The following is an 18,071-nucleotide window of genomic DNA, read 5'->3' on the forward strand; positions in this document are numbered from 1 at the left end:
CCACACAAGGGTCACACCTGTAGTAACCAGCTCAGGTAACCAGGGAGACTGCACCACTGGGCCAATATCAAATGTACCAACATTCATATCATAGAGGTACCAGAAGGAGAAGAGAGAGAGCAAGGAATTGAAAACCTATTTGAAAAAATAATGACAGAAAACTTTCTAACCTGGTGAAGGAAATAGACATATAAGCACAGGAATCACAGAGAGTCCCAAACAAGATGAACCCAAAGAAGCCCACAGCAAGACACATCATAATTAAAATGCCAAAGGTTAAAGACAAAGAGAGAATCTTAAAAGCAGCAAGAGAAAAGCAGTCAGTTGCCTACAAGGGAGCTCCCATAAGAATGTCAGCTGATTTCTCAACAGAAACTTTACAGGCCACAAGGGCTTGGCATGAAATATTCAAAGTGATGAAAAGCAAGGACCTACAACTATGATTACTCCATCCAGAAAAACTATCCTTTAGAATCGAAGGACAGATAAAGAGCTCTCCAGACAATAAGCTAAAGGATTTTATCACCACCAAACCAGTATTACATGAAATTTTAAACGGACTTCTTTAAGAAGAATAAAAAAAGGTCAAAACTATAAATAATAAAATGGCAATAACTACATACCTCTCAACAATTACTGTCAATATAACTGGATTAAATGCTCCAATCAAAAAACATAGGGTGGCTGAACAAATAAGAAGACCCTTACATATGCTGCCTACAGGTGACTCACTTCACATTGAAAGACACACATGGACTGAAAGTAAAGGGATGGAAAAGATATTTCATGAAAATGAAAACAAACAAACAAAAAAGCTGGGGTAGCAATATTTACACCAGACAAAGTAGACGCTAAAACAAAGGCTTTAACAAAAGACAAAGAAGGAACCAGTAATCCCATCTCTGGGTATTTATCCGAAGAAACTCAAAATGTTACTTTGAGGGGACGTGTGCATCCATATGTTCACTGCAGGGTTGTTTACAATGGCCAAGATGTGTAGGCCACCTGGGTGTCTGTCAATGGATGAGTGGATAAAGAGTAGGTGGTATACAGTGGAATATTGCTCAGTTATGGAAGGGAATGGGTTCTTGCCATTTGTCATGGCATGGATGGACCTGGAGCATATTGTGCTGTGTGCATTATGTCAGACAGCAAAAGAGAAATGCCATATGATTTCACTTACATGTAGAATATAAAGAACAAAATAAATGAACAACAAACAGAAACAAACTCATAGATAGAGAGAACATTTTGAGGGTTGCCAGATGCGCATGGGGTTGGGGGGATGGGTGAAAATGGGGAAGGGATTATGAAGCACAAATAGGTAGTTACGAAGTAGTCATAGGGATGTAAAGAATAGCATAAGGAATATAGTCAATAATATAATTATGTATGGTGTCAGATGGGTATTAGACTTAATGGGGTGATTACTTTGTAAATTATGTAAATGTCTAATCATGATATTGCACACCTGAAACCAATATAATATTGTATTTCATCTGTAACTGAAAAAAAATATTTAAAAAATGACTAAGGCTTAATTTCTTAAAAAAAATACATCACTATTCTCACTAATAGGGTAGGGTCAAAGGACCCAAGAACCAACTTAAAAGGACTTCCTGTGGTGTGAAAAATAATGGCTACAAATGACTCAATTTAAGCATAAAAAAGTAATGAGTCCAATTAGTTGAATAACAACTAATTCCCAAACAAGCGAACTGGAGCACCAAGTCCTCACTTTAAAAATTGGCAATTTATTTAGTGAGCATCTGCTCTGCCTAGATTTTAGAGAAATCAAAAACCATAGTTGATAAAGAAAAGTGAATTTTGACAGAATTCTAGCCAACAACTACAGGAAGAATAACAGAATTAAAAATACAGTTTTTGCAGAATTAATTATTGGTTCAGTGGAAATCACTGGAGGAGGAAATGATTACTGGAGGAGGATAGACAAATGGCTGATGGGGAATTTCATAATGGAGTCATCAGCTGTGAGTACTCTGATCCATCTCAGCAAAGGACTGAGAGTGGGAACACTGCAGGGCTCCCACTGTGATGTCAACCTGAACTTATTCAAGCCTCTGAATATCTCCAATTTTCAGGACACACAAGGGATGGGTATAAACGTAAACAGACAAATCTATACCATGGGACTTGGAGTCTTGCACAAATTAATGATATGGCGAAGGGAGCAAAAGGAGAGGGCAGAGAGAGGAAAGGAGAGGGCAGAGAGAGGAGACTACTCTAATCTAAAAAGTCTGGAGAGGCGTAACAACTAAGTGCAATTTAGAGATCTTGTATGGAACTGGATTAGAAAAAAACAGCTATAAAAAGATTTTTGAGAGAACTGGAAAATTTGAATATGGACTGGATACAGATGACATCAAATAATTACTGTTAATTTTGTTAGGTGTGATAATGGCATTCAGGTTAATGTAAGGTAATGTTGATGTTTTTTAGAGCTTGAGGGTGAAATGACAAACAGTGTAAGATTTTTATTAACATGCTTCTACCAAAAAAATAAGCATTACAAGTATTTATTGAATGTTTTCTTGGGGTCTTCTGGGAAGTAGCTTTTGGAACTAATAGCTCAATTTTGTCATTCCAATATGAGGAGACCAGAATATCCTTTAATGCTTACCCATTATTTATTGTACTTACTGCAAATTGTATAGTCCCAGAAGACCCATTCCTCGAAAATCTGTTTTAGGATCGTCACCTTGGAAACCAATTTCACACCATTGCTTAGAAATCCGAGATTCCAGTGGAGTATTGGGCTTCAAGAATTTCCATAACTGGAGACAAGAAAGAAAATTAGCCTGTTTGTATACACACACATACTTTTTCCTATTGGCTCAAATTTTGTAAACAGCATCATTAGGAGGAGCTTTGCAAAAGTTGAATACATGCAAATATGTTACCATTAAAGATTTGGTTGTCTTTCAATTATCTATCATAGCAGTTCTCAAAATTACTGGAGGGACCCCATGACCTTTTCAGAAGGTCTGGGAGGTAAAAACTATTTCATAATAAAAATAATAGGTTATTTGACTTTTCAGTCTCATCTTCTCACAGTGGAATTTTCTAGAGGCTGCATGACATATGATGATGTCATCCCTCTGAAGGCAACGGAGTATGTACTTTTATATTTTAGTGTTTTAAATATTTGTTTTAATTTCTAATCAGATATATATCTTCCACAAAAGCTCTTCGGAATCCCCCAAAAGCATGTAAGAGAATAAAGGGAAGGGGAGTCCAGGGAACATTTTGAGGCCATGCATTGTTCCAACCCTCACAAAATGCTCATCTTATTTTATAGCAAAACTTTGAGCAGCATTGTTAATAAAAAGAAAAGTGGACTGACTTGAGTTTCATTTCTTAGGACTTACTTATAACAGGGGTGAGAGTAAATATCATATAATTAATAAAGGAAGATCACTAATGTTTATGAACAAACCTCAAAATATATTATCGTCTTTAAGAGTTACCTAAAAAATTTCAATTACAATCAATTATATATTAATAGACAAATATAAATTTTAAGGACTATGCTCTTCACTGCTTAAGAAACTGGTTCTAATTTTCAAAGATTTTTGGAAAAAGATAGGTTCAACACATATCATTACTTGAGAGAGAAAGTAAGACACCATTGCTGTATAAATATGTAACGTTCTATTAGTTCTTTCAAATAAATATAGATGGGCATGTAAGCAAATTTACTTTTTAAAGTATTAATACTATTTTGTATTATATCATCTATAGATAGAGACAAATGTAAATATAAAATTTCCTTATTATGATTTCAGACATAATTCACCTTCTACATTGATTATTCTATGTTATATGGATTTTAAAGTTGAAGCAGAACAGGAATATGCAAACACCATGCTTTATATACGTAGTTAACTATCACATATCTGGCAGTATAAAACAATGTTCAACTACAGGAAATACTAACAAAAAAGTTGTAATATAGTAAAGTTAATTTAGGCACTAATCAAAAATTATGTATATTCAAATGATACAATATTTTATGTTAGTGGTACAACAGGTAAATTCAATCTAAAGAGTGAGAGAAAATTTTCAAAAAAAGGAAAGAAAATCTACCACACCTGAGAGCAAAATATCAAACATGGGTATAAAAAAAATCTCTTTTTATAGTATCCATACAAAAATTTGCCAGTGCTCTGCATTCATCAAAATAGAAAATGTTAATGGGTTCATTAGAAGAGTATTAAAAATAAGAGAAAAGGTCTCTTCTTAAAGCTCCTTAAGGAACTGAGTTAGTTACTGCCACAATTAAAAAAACAAGCAAACAAAAGGAAACTGATTGTAAAGCTCACCATATTCATTTGGGTAATAATTTGACGTAAAAAAATATCAGGGCACTATTCAGTTTTAAAATGTATGGTTTCCCAGATGAGTGAAATCATGTGGTTCTCGGTGTTTTCTGTTTATTTATTTCACTTAGCATGATAATCTCATATGTGGGATATAAAACTGAAAGCAACAAAGGAACAAGACAAGCAAAGAAACAAAAACTCGTAGACACAGACAACAGTTTGGTGGTTACCAGAGGGTAACAGGGGAGGAGAGTGGTAGAAGAGGGCAAAGGGGGTCAAATATATGGTGATGAAAGGAGAACTGACTCTGAATGGTGAGCACACAATGCAATATAGAAATGATGTATTATAGAATTGTACACTTGAAACCTATATAATTTTATTAACCAATGTCACCCCAATAAATTTAACTAAAAATTACTTGGTTTCATAAAATGAATAGAATAAAAGGGAAAAAACAAGCATTTTATTTCTACAGGTAAGTTATAAACCTCATTCATCAGGGGAATACTTAGTTTGGAGAGTAAAAAGTTTAAATAATAAAATTCTTTAAAAAGAAATTCCATTTTAATAATTTCATGTTTCATGGCAAACTAGATTAATGGCTCAAAAGTGTTCTTAATTAAGTTCTTAATCCTCTCTGCTTTAATAAGGGTCACTTTCTTGGAAAATGAAAGCTGATTACGCTAACATACATATATGAAGAACTACCATGTGCATATTTCCTGTAAGAATGCTTGAATTACTGGATTCTATTCTGATAGATAGGTTCATCCCTGAAAAAACGTAAAGGTAAGAGGCAAGGTGCCCCTGAAGGTAAGGTCATTTCTTGCACATTGGAAGCCAACTGGAAAACTGAACTTAGGTGTGTGTGTGTGGGGGGGAGGTATTTGGTGGGGGGCTTTGAGGAGTCCGGCTATTTACAACTGCACTACTGGGAGTAGAGTTATTACAATGCCACCTGCCAAGTGCAGGACACGGGAGCTACCAACGATGACTCCTGTGGCAGATGACAAGCTGCGCTCTCGGTGAGACTATTATCCCTCGTGGCCGGTGCTCTGTTTAATTCTACTCTCTTTGCACGAAGCCTTTACTGCAAGCGTATTTGAACACTTCTGCCTTTGTAAGGTCTGCTACAGAACAAAAAAGGCAAGCCTGCCATTCATCCACCCACTCAATCAAGAAGCAGCTTTCTAGTGAGGCCACCATGGGACTATGTCTTCTTATCAGGACAGCATCTTTTCATTCTGGGTTATATTGTTTCTATTAAGACATGAATCCATCTAAAATTGTGCTTTTGTTATTAATTTGGTTAGAAATGATCACCAGAACTGTTCATTTGAATAACTCGTATGGACAGTACTACATGAATATAAAGTGATATTATTTATTTTCATCCCAGCCTATGTTTAAATGATCATAAAATTCAGATTTTTTTAATACTTTAAGACTTGAAGTAGAAACATTGAAAATGGTCTCATGTTTATAAATCATAGCACTTCAACACTATGACAATATATTACTGAAGCCTCTAAACCAGGAGGTGGCAAACTTTGTCTGTCAAGGGCCAGACAGTAAATGCTTTAGGCTTTGGTAGCCATACAGTCACTGCTGCAACTACGTAATTTTGCCATTTAGTACAAAAGCAGACAATAATATATAAATGAAGGAATGGATGTATTCCAACAAAAGTTTATTTACAAAAATGGGTGTCTTCCATATATGGCCCATAGACTTTAATTTGAAGACCCTTGTTCTGAACGGGTTTATAAAAGGTAACAAGGGCATTGTTACCCATTTTAAAAATGAAGAACCCTAAGCTTGGGCAGTTAAACACCATGGGCCAGCCTCTGGAAATACAAATGTGAACAAGACATGGTGTCTCCTTTGAAAGGTAGTGCAGTGCAGAGTGTGGGGTCCTTTCTAAGCGTGTGAGCCTAGGCAGTCTCTTAACTGCCCAGCCGCTGTTTCCTCACCTGAAAAATAGGGATAATACCAATATCTCACCACGAGGTTATTGAGACACTTACTGTAATGATTGGCACATACTAAACACTCAGTGGGTATTTTATTATTATCAATTTTGTTATTATCATACTTGGAATTGGAAGAAACTACAGATGAGAATAGAGACCCCACCCCTAAATTTGCTTGGGGAGGCTACCGAAGATTTCAAAATTCAATAAATAAGGATTTTTTTTAAAATTAGCCTACTTTTGTGAAAATAATGAGTAACAGAGGGCATAGCCTATTCTGGGTCAGGGTGAATGACAGAGCATGGCATTATACAGAGCATGTACTATACATAATGGGGATGCAGGATAGATAGCTTAGAGAAATAGATTGGAAAGGGTCTGAAATGCTTGCTAAGATGCATGGGCTTTCTGCTATCAGACATAGGGAACTGAACATTTTTAACTTAGAGAATGACATGACTAGATAATGCCTCCAACAGTATTTTAGGAGATGGAACAGAGGAAGTGTTCATGGCAGAATTAAAAGGCTATTTTAATACCCCAAGTTGGAGATAATGGCTAGAATGGCAGTGGGCACAGAAAACATTCAAGAGGTATTTGAGGGGATGCTAAGATTTAGTGATGTTTGTAAATGCGTAATATCTCCAGAATTAGATTGCAAGCCACTTAAGGGTAGAAAATAATGCTGTTCTGCAGTGTCTAACACAGTAGTGGATAGTCCTGGCTTTATAATTTACTCGCTGTGTGAATCAGAGCCTGGACTGACATGTTTATAGTTTGCTCACCTCTAAAATAAAGACAACAACCATCACCTTGCCTACATCTTATAGTGGTGACAATAAAAAAATGATACTACATACATAATTAAATCATAACCACAGATAAGTCATATCACAAAAGTTCTTGACATGTATCGAATGAACTACAAAAATTCATGCATTCACCCATATTTGTTGAAAACCTATGTGCCAGCACACATACAACAGATCAGCTAAGATGGCACATAGCAAGTACCCTTCATTGATTCAAAAGGCATCTCAGCTATTCTAATAAATTGTTCAGGTGCGTGTGGCCAATCTGTTAATTATACCACGTCTTTTTCATTCACTTCTTATTTCCCACCTTGAGATCATTTTATTGAACTCAACTAGCTCAATCATAAAATAGAAAATAATAAGGCAGTAAAAGGTGATAAAGCTCAGCCAGTGGCTTACCTAAACTTAAACAGAAGAGAAAGAGAAGAAGAAAAACTATTGCAAAGAATGAGGCTTCTTCAATTTTTAATGATGCACATCAGGTCTATCACTAATTAGTAGAGACAAATGAGTCATTTGCTTAAGTATTTACATACACAGAAAACACACACCCCTTCACATTAAACACAACAGGATACATTTTTAAAATTACATCTTCTATTGAAAATTTTTCAATAAGATAAAGTTAAGGCAACTAAACAAATGTTTTTTTGAATTTTGTTACTGCCTTTTTAAATTTTAGGACAGGACAAAGAAACACTCCATCTTAAAAAGCATCTATTTTCAGAAGTGAATTTATAAAACATTTCAGGTGAGCAGTTCTAAAGGTTGATTTAAATTTTTTTGTCTTAATTTTTTAAATCAAAATTCAGTGTTTTGAGGTAAAGTTTTATTAATGTTTCATAATATACCATCAGATCATATAATATTCTTAAGGTTTTGCTTTGACACACAGAAGGAGTATTTATAACTGCATATTAATCTTCCAGCACGTTTAATATTCCAGATGTAAATCTTTACCTCGTCTTTTAATACTCCAAGTTACATGAATAAATATTCAGCACTAAGATCTTGGGTAATTTCCCAAGAGGGCTATTGCTGAAGCAGAAATCAACTTCATGTTTAATGTCTATTAAAAGCCATAAATGAAAATCCCAGGTCACTCTTTGACAAATGCTATTTCTCCTATTGGCTTTCAACACAATTAAACCATCTAAACTTGAGCCAAATGTGCAAGCCCAAAGAAATCGCCTCTGATGCTTTCTCAGATTACAAAAGAAACTTGGCTTTACATCTAAATTCTCACATGAATTTTCTAATGAAAAATGTACCTCCAACATCTGAAGAAGCAAGAACAGTAGGCTTTATTAAACCATTTATACCCATGTTTTATTCAGTGTCCCCATGTTCAGAGCCATGCCTAGCACAGAGCAGGCACACAGTAGCTGACCTAAGCGAAGGACTGAAATGAGTTCAAGGACTAACCTTCAAAAGCATTTCCTCATGTTGGGGATTATCAGAGTCATAGGGTTCTCTGCGCAGCTTTTCCACATCTGCAATAAGATTTCTGTACCCAACAATTTGCAGAAGGCAAGCCTGAAGAGAGATTCCCAACCTAAGGTGTTCAAAACACAACAAACATACGTGAAGGAAAATAAAACATATACTTTGGCATTTGTTCACTTGCTGCATGCACAATAGGACTTCTCATATTTACATAATATTTAGGAAATTGCTCAAATATGAGCTATCTAATAGCACAATTTTTTGCTGAAGCTCCAAATAGACAGTTGTAGAACTTGGTTTAAACTTACCTCTCATTCTGGCCTTTTCTTAAGCCACGTTGCAACAATGTGGCTTAAAAAACAAGAGAGCTCTTTATTCAGGTGACTTGAAAGTGAGATGTAGAAAATATAGGTGATAATGGGTCTTAGGGAGGGATCATTTAGCTCCCACCACGTGAATATATTGGAAACACTTCAAAAGTGTGTGTGTGTGTGTGTGAGAGAGAGAGACGGAGAGAGACAGAGAGAGACAGAGACAGAGAGAGACAGCCCTCAGGGGTCTGCGGTAAGAAAAATTCAAAACAACAACAATAAAACAACAACAAAAACACCTCTGCTTGGGAACATTCCTGAAAGATGAGGCAATGCCAAGAGAAAGAACAAACTACTTTATAAGATTTCTCATTCCATTCTGACTTCTTGAGTTGTCTGAACACTTTTTCTTAGGGCTGAAACAAAATCTGCTTTCCTTATCACCAAGTGGTTCAAATCCTGTTCTCTGAGCAAATTTATTTCCACTTTTCCCCTACATGCCTATTGATTTTAAGATAGTGATTCTTTCTTCCAGTCTCATCTTCAGGGTTAAAAACCAAACCAAAATAAAACAAAACCCCTATTCTTTCAATTCCTTCTCACATGACATGGTTTTCAGATGTTTTACTATCTTGCTCAGTAGTCTCTGCATGTACACTGTTTGACTAACAGGCCCTTTGCAGTATATCACTGGAACAGAAAACAATCTGGGAAGTGCCGCACACAGGATCATTACTTCCTGTGATGTGAATGCTATTTTTCTCTCCTACAACCTAGAAGGTAAAGACAGGGTCTCTTTCAGCAGTCACATAACATCATAAGTTTATTAAATAGATGGCTAACTAATCACCAAGATCCTTTTTTCATATAAACTATTGTCACATAAATTATTCTCCTATACTCATTTGATGGCATTTTTAAATCTAGTTTCCTGTTTATTTATTCTTGTTAAATTCTTTATAGTCATTCACTTTTGTGGTTAAAAATAGATGAATGTTGGCAATTTCAAGAGTTACTGTCTAACACACTCCTACTCCTAATTCACTCACTGAATTTGTGGTGATGGTCATTATAAACACGATGACAGTGTCATCATCATCTTTTTGTGAGCGGAATAAGATGTATAGAGGTTAAGTCTAAAGTTGGGGGCAATAGAGAATTCTGTCAGGATTGTATACTTACTCCAAACACAGAGGGCAGTGTCAGATAACCCAGAGTGCTAGACATAAATAAAATTGAACGTTCAATTAAATGACACTTATAATTACTTGTTACCATAGCACCAGAAAACTAAATCGGATATTCAAATTTAGGTAAAAGGAACAGTGGCACTGGTCACCCAGGAAATCAATGCAGGACTGAGCAGAGAGTTGATTTTGAGGGAAAGGAGAGAGTGGGAGAAATAAGTGGAAACAAGAGAAGTCAATTCAATTTTTACTGTAGTAATTCTTACCACCAGAATAAGCCGAACTTGAAAAAAATGTAATTAAAACAAAGTGAGGTTAAAAGTAGTAATGGCTTGATAAACTACAAAATATTTTCCCTAGCCTTCTTTATTTCTTGATTTATCTTTCTAGAAAATTATTTAATTTTTAAAAATCACATTTTGCCAACATCAATCTGGAAAAAAAGTACTAAGATCCATATTGAGATATAAAAACACAATCTACTACCTATAAGGCTTTTGTTTTTTTTTCTAAAGGAAATCAAACAAAAAGATGGCAAGAAAATGCTCTTGAATGAAACATGACTTTCACAGAACAGAGAGAAAAGATTTGCTATTAAATCTAAGCCAATCTTTAAATATGATTATAGATCTAATATATTCCTCAGGCCCAACTGTAGTCTTAAATTTTTTGTTCAACTTAATTTAAAATGGATTGCCTTTTTATTACTTTCTCAGAGAAATAAAATATATGTCAGAAGGTTTCAAAAAGACATTTACTGCATAATTAAATCACCTTTAATGGCTGAATAAGGAAAAGGGTGTTAAATAGTTATGTCTGTGGAAGAATGCTATGGAGACCAGTGGAAATGGAGTTTTGTGATGAGCCCCAATTAGTAGCTAGTACCTAGAATCCCTCTAAGTGACAGACATATGCAAAATGAACTCTGAAATTCCCTTCAACCACAGCTGCATCTTAGGCAATTAAAAGACTTTCTCAGTGACATCTGAAATTCCTATGCATATCTAAAAGAGAATTTGATTGTTATCTACCTAAATTGTCTCTCAATATATCTGCATGTAGAATTTATTCTAACCAATAGCCTTAGCCCAAATTTTTACTGAAAAATTCCTGTTCCCAATGGAAATGTAAAGCTAATTTTAAATGTCACGTACATTGCCAAATGCATTTTAATACTTCCAAGATGAGATGACTAAATTACAAAGTTCTAAAGTCTTCATATTAAAACCATCTCTCCCTCCCACATATGCCTGCCTTCTTGACAAGCAGGTAGTAACCATCTCCAAGGTTTTCAGCCTGTCATGAACTAAAGGAATATTCTCGATGGAGCAGAATCAGCTTGGGCACATTTACAGTTTGAACTTTTAATATAAAACGCCGGCATCACACAGAGTGACTGTTGATGAATGGGTTCCCTTTATTTTATCTTCTGGTACCAAGGGCATCGATCATATTTCTTACATTCATTGCATCTCAAAGCATTAGCATAAATCACAACAGAAGTACAAAGTTACTGCTATTTACAAATATGAAAAAGACACCTTTTTTCTTTATTCTTTATCTGAAAGTCAAAATATTGCAGATGATTGTTTGGGGCTTGGGGAAGTGATGGAATTATTTATAGAAAGAGAGAGAAAAAAAGAGAGTAAGGGAGAGAGAGAGAGAGAGCTCTAGAGCCATAGAAATAATAAATATGTGGCCGTGTGACTTGTTTACAAAAATAATAAACATATTCTTACTGTGGATTTATGTCGGGATTAATTTTTTTCAGTTCCATGATGTCTTCTATAGTTTTTTCAATAGCATCAGGGTGAACACTCACTGAAGTCTGCAACAGCTAGAAAACATATTTCAATGAGTTCCCTTGTCATGAACACCAATGGCTTAGGTGGGGTTTGTTTAGATAAGGGCTTCAAGTATTTGCTTAAAGCTTCTCTGTGAAGATACTAAACTAAACTAAAAGCAAACATTGATTTAGTCTTTAAAGTCTAATAAATTTAACATTTTCACAGCGAGGACAGTGCAATTTTCCTGATTAAGTTAATAACATAAAACAAAACTATAGGTTTTTTTATTTTAATTTTTTTTTTACTATTTTCATCTGTTTCAAGTTCCTTATATTAAAATACTATGTTTTCTTTTTCTCACCCAACATACCTGGTTTCCACTGCTAATGGAATTATGTTTATGATTGAGTGAAGTGCATGGCGGGAGTGGGTAAAGTCTTAAAGATACTAAAATTAAATGATAATATTCAAGAATCTTGGGAAAAAAACAGTTTTCTCTTATGTGGATGCTTAATTATGTACTATAAGCTAGCATATTGACTTCTTCGATTTTCTTGGAAAATCTTGTGTATAAAGTTAAATAATTTGGACACTGAGGAAGAGGTATAAAAAAGGATGAATTCAACAGTGAAGAAATACGTGCATCATACATCTACCTAAAATTTCACATACAGTGGCTGTTTTCATGTTAAAAGGACAGTGGTTTGTGATGGGCAGTTAATTCTTCTAAGTTTGCATTAATTTTCACAGCCAGTGGTATATTTTGTTTTTAAAATTTTTTACTTTTTGATGACAGAGGTAAGCTTCAAGTGAAAATTTGCTGAAAAGATATAGAAATAATTTTACTTACCTTACTTTTTGAATCCCTTAGCGATGTTTCTATAAAAGAGACAATTAAAAAATCATTCTAAAATTATCCTTTACAAGTGGTTTAAAATTACTATACTGTATCCTCAATCCCACCAAGCCTACATTTTGCCCACCTCTTTGTTTCATGCTTACCAATTTTCATGGTTCTAGAAGCGCCAGGCTTGGTATTGTAACAGATCCGCTGCAGTTCACACTTTCCAGTCAGCTTCCTCATTACAAATTTCAGGCAGCGCCACAAAAATTTACAGTAAAAATACAGGCACACTTGGATCAACATTCTGTCAAAAACAAAAGATAGCACCCTTCCAATAGAACTCTGGAAGAGAATAGAAAGCAGCCACCACCAGCAAGAAAAGAAGCCCAGAAGAAAACCAACCATTAGATTTCTGGGTTTACAGCTTATTTTATTTTTCTAGTCCCGTGTTATTTTATTTGAGGTAGCTACAAACCCATCATTGGGAGGGAAGATCTATGAGAACACACTTACTGAATGCAAGCAACTCCAGAATGCCCTATTTGATATTTGATATTCCAACAAACTGAGGGTGAGCTGCGGGAATCCTTTCCTTTCCTATCTTTGCCTAAAAACATTTTGAAAATAAATTAGTACCTTGAAAATAGTATCTTTGTGTTCTAGAATTTGTTTCTCCCTTAGACAATTGGAAAGAACGTGCCATGGCAACTCTTCTGCCTCTGTAGACAGCCTCTCAGCTCGCCCTGCTTCATTTCCAACCCATCCTCAGTGCCCTTTTTTGGGTCACTATTTTATTCTCCCCTTGTTTCCATTCTTTCCTCCTCCCTCTGCTTTCCTTTAGGAACTGTTGTCCTCCTTGAGGACCTGGTTGTGTGGCTACATGTCTTCTCTGCTCATGAATCTCAATACTTCTTGGACTTTTCAGGAAGATCTTCTCATTGGTTCACTGAACAAGTATGTTGACTTTTGGTTCTCCAACATCCTCTGATTTAAACCTTCCCCAAACTACACCCCTTGACAAGTTTGTTCTTGGCTCCTGCTAAACAAAGTTTTCTGTATTGCACACCCTATCTCACGCCAAAAATACCTCAACAGACTATGAAGTGTATTGTCATCAGTCATGTACTTTTTCTACAATGTCTCTGGCATGTGAATTTGTATTTTATGTTGAGTTTTATTTTTAATATGTCAGTGTCTACTACTTCACAATTCTGTTCAGAGTCTCAAAATGACTCAAGGTATGGAAGAAGACTTATCATCCAGAAATTTATATTCAATCCATCTTCTCTTAACACTATGCATTCCTAGGAGGCAGAATTATTTATATTACTTCCTTTTGGTGTCATTTAGAAAAGATGTTTCATTTTCTCAAATAATCACTATTTCCCTCCGACTCTAACATAAGGTGATCCAGGGTCATTCAGATGAATTCGAGTAGTTAACCAACAGCCTCATCCCTGAATATGAACCAACACCTTGACTGTTCCTTTGCTCACATGCTCTGGCTGCAATATCTTGAACAGCCTGTATTAAAAATAAAAAGTCCAAAAGGCTAACCTGTACAAAAGCATGGGGTCTGTATCATATAAATACAAAGGGAACAGAGGAAACAGTATAAGTAACCAAACTGCTACAGTAAGATAACACAATGGAATCCTTTGTAGGTAATAAAATTATGTTCTAGAATATCTAATAACATGAGAAAATGTCCAGAATATGCTTACCAAATAGAAAGAAGTTAGAAATAAATTTGTATAGGATGATCTAGGTTTTCATTAGAAATTAGTCAAAAATTTTAATCATGGGGGCAGCCAGATGGCTCAGTTTGTTAGAGTGTGAGCTCTGAACAGCAGGTTGCCAGTTTGATTCCCACATGGGCCAGTGAGCCACACCCTCCACAACTAGATTGAAGACAATGTGCTGCCACTGAGCTTCCAGAGAGGTAGCTGGATGGCTCAGTTGGTTAGAGTGCGCGCTCTTCACAAGTTTGCCAGTTCAATGCCCACATGGGATGATGGGCTGCACCCCCTGCACCTAAAGATTGAAAACGGCAACAGGACTTGGAGCTGAGCTGTGCCCTCCACAACTAGATTGAAGGACAACTACTTGGAGCTGATGGGCCTTGGAGAAACACAGTGTTCCCCAATAAAAATAAATTAATGGTGAGGTGTAAACAAGGAGAAAAAGACTGGCAGGATACAAAACAAAGATGTTAACAGTGGTATTTCTAGGTAATGGAATTAAATGGGAAAAAATATATTTATTTTCCTTTTTGGTTAAATATATTTTCATTTTTTTCCTCTAATACATATATATTATTTTATTTAAGAAAAACTGAAAGTTATAACAACCATTAGAATGTCTAAAATAATCACCAAAGACATTATAAAAGTGCATATAAATTTTTACGTGAAGTCAGATTCTGCTGAAAGACAAAAAGTGAATTTATTCTGTTGTAAATTCTGAAATTCAACTGTTTTAGTCAAATATGTTCTAAGATCTATTAGGATTAGGTTATCAGCTCCCTTAGGATTACTTAAGAAAAGTAATCCTAAAAATAAATTTAGTGGATGATTTTAATTATTATAGTTGAGTTCGAAATTTTATGAAATCTCAACTTGTTCTGTTGGGAAAAGTTTTCCATTTTCCCAACTTTTGGATAGATATGCCAGAAAAAAAGATTGAGCGCTATTTCTTTGAACTGGTCACCAGCCAAGTGGTAATGATATTAATTACCATTTGGCATTATTCCTATTACTATGTCAAGGATAAAAGCTTTCCATGAGATCTGCCCGTATGGTACCATGTCCAATTTCCAGTCAAGTTTGCCTAGTATGTGGGCCAGCTCCTCCAACGAAGCCTCTTTAAGTGTGTGTGTCAGGAGTCCGTGATAATCTGGTTTGTGGGGTACTACATCTTCCTAGAGAAGAGGGTTCTGATTATTGTTTAAGGAGAATCCTTGTATTCACCCTCCTTAGGGTACAAGCCATCAGACCATATTATAGCTTAAATTAAACTACAGAAAGATTTCCCCGTGCAACTTCTTCATCAGATCTATACAAAGATGTGGCTTGAGACCTGGAGGTGTCATCCTAGGTGGCAGGAAGTACCCAGATGGAGAGTAACTTACAGCCCATCTGCAATTTCTCCCACTGGCCTGCTTGTATATGAGAAGAAAATGCTTGAGGAACTGTTTTGCATCAAGACAGCCTTACATAAAAGGAGAGAAAAGACATCATGTTCTCCTTGCTTTCATCTTTTTTTTTTTCCCCAACTCCCTTGAGGATGTTCAAACTGTCAAAGACAGGGAAACCCAGTGGAAATCTACAATGAGGGGTTAGAGATACTGCATCATTTCTTAGGGCTCACCACTCTGTGAGGTCTGTCACAACCCTCTCACATAATCACATAAACAATAGCACAAATCATGAGAGAGAAATGCCCATTTCAATTGTGAAGTGAATTTATACATTGCTTCCTTACCCTTTCATAATTTCTGGGCCAGTTGTCCTGATAATGCTATTTATTATCAAGGAAAAAAACAAGGAAGTGTGTGTGTGTGTGTGTGTGTGTGTGTGTGTGTGTGTGTTTTACAAGGAAATATTTGTCTTTCTAATGGGCCAACATACCACAAATATTTCATTAAAAGGCCAGCTTGCCATGTGAGACACTTTTTTTTGCTCTGCTAGGTACTATATTTTTTTCAAGCCAGATCATCAGATCAATGTTTTGACAGATATACCTTATTTTACATTTAGATCATAAACCTAAGACATGGTCAGAGATGGGAATACCAGTGCTACCCCTTACTCTGGAAAGCTTATGTTGATGACAGAAACAATACCCAGCTTACTTCCTCATGAAAGGACCAGATCAGCAAACCTCCAATGAGCATCTCTCGATGGCTGTCCTTCACCATCAACTCCTGCCAGGAGCTCATTTCTTACATTTTTGGATGTATTTAAGTCCCTAAATTATAAAGTTTATGGAAAAACTACTGAAGGTCCAGAGGAGAACAATAAACATGATTAAATATTTTGAGAGAATGTTAAATTGGTTTGGCATGTCTACCCTGAAAAAGAAGAAATTAAGAAATGGATTTTTCAATGATGTTAAGCTAATCAGTTGTTGATTTAGAAGAAAAGGAAGGAAGGAAGGAAGGAAGGAAGGAAGGAAGGAAGGAAGGAAGGAAGGAAGGAAGGAAGGAAGGAAGGGAGGAAAAGAGGGAGGAAGGGAGGGAAAGAGGAGTGGGAAGGAAGGAAGGAGGGAGGGAGGAGGGGAAAAGGAAAGGAAAGGAGTGTCTGTTTCTTATCTGAGTTTAAGGACTTTTGGATTCATAGAACCTTTTGTCCTTTTAATTTCCTTTATCTCCTTATGTTTCTGACTGCATACCTTGAGTGAAGACATCTCAGATGTACCTATGAAGCAGATCCCCCCATTTGCTTTCTGTTCCTAGTCTCAGAATAAGAATTATAGCCACGCCTTCTCCGCTGTCTGAGCCCAATGTTCAGGGAGTTTGTAGCTCTGCTTGTTTTTAAATCCTGGCCTGAATCTTCAAACCAAAAAGCTTAGTTTTAATTAAGGGAATGTGTTTCTTTTCTTTTTTTTCATAACACTAGACTTAGTTTTTTAAATTCTGGTGGTAGATGCTCAACTCACTACTGAAATCATGTGCTATATTTTGTAGGAATAACAATCACATTTTCAAGACTACAAGAAGAAAATACTGATCTCTATCTCCTATTTTTAATAACTACATGCACAGAGAGCAGCTTTTTTGTGTGTTTGTTTCTAGTTTTTAATCACATCTTTTGATAGTGTTCCAAAACGAGGTACAGCAGCTTCCTAAGATGAATGACTTGCTTAGGCACTGGCAGATTCTGACTTAATAATAACAGCGATTTACACGTTCTATTTCCAATATTTTCTGTTACTGCCATTTATTAGTATGCTGCACAGTGAAGTATATATATGGCTGAGTTCACAGCAGTTTTCTTTGTAAAAGCAATTATGATCACTTTTATTATTTAACATTCGTTCTCTAGCTTGAACCAGAATAGCTACCCAAAGTAAATTATTCAAAATGGATCATATCTCTGTTACCAAATAAAAGTGAGCTCCTGTCTTGTGGTGCCTGGTGAGAAGAATCCATTCAGCAGGGATGGGGCCTCTGAAACAGGAGATGCATCTAGAACCATGAGGCCTCCTGTGTGCAGGGTGAGGGGTGTGGGTACCTGTAATGCAACACTACTCCATCATCTTAAATTTGTGACTCTGATGTCTTCTTTTGAAATAATAAGAGAAAAGTGGCTTATTTTGAACAGTTTCAATGAATTTGCTAATGAAAGTTAATTCTTGCTTG

The 18,071-nt window shown here is 35.8% G+C and overlaps 1 protein-coding gene across 4 annotated transcripts in view; it reads right to left on the reverse strand.

Annotated features, from left to right (window-relative positions):
* ELMOD1 (ELMO domain containing 1) overlaps positions 1 to 18,071 on the reverse strand; it is a 68,765-nt gene that overhangs the window by 17,173 nt on the left and 33,521 nt on the right. For all 4 annotated transcript variants that reach the window (XM_019715712.2, XM_019715711.2, XM_019715710.2 and 1 more), the window contains exons 3-7: positions 12,868 to 13,013; positions 12,716 to 12,744; positions 11,818 to 11,915; positions 8,560 to 8,689; positions 2,662 to 2,795 (exon numbers count right to left, since the gene is read on the reverse strand). In XM_019715712.2, coding sequence (XP_019571271.1) covers positions 2,662 to 2,795; positions 8,560 to 8,689; positions 11,818 to 11,915; positions 12,716 to 12,744; positions 12,868 to 13,013 — 537 coding nt within the window. The remainder of the gene's footprint in view (positions 1 to 2,661; positions 2,796 to 8,559; positions 8,690 to 11,817; positions 11,916 to 12,715; positions 12,745 to 12,867; positions 13,014 to 18,071) is intronic.

Source organism: Rhinolophus sinicus, linkage group LG06, assembly GCF_036562045.2.
Source record: "Rhinolophus sinicus isolate RSC01 linkage group LG06, ASM3656204v1, whole genome shotgun sequence".
Classification (NCBI taxonomy): Eukaryota; Metazoa; Chordata; class Mammalia; order Chiroptera; family Rhinolophidae; genus Rhinolophus; species Rhinolophus sinicus.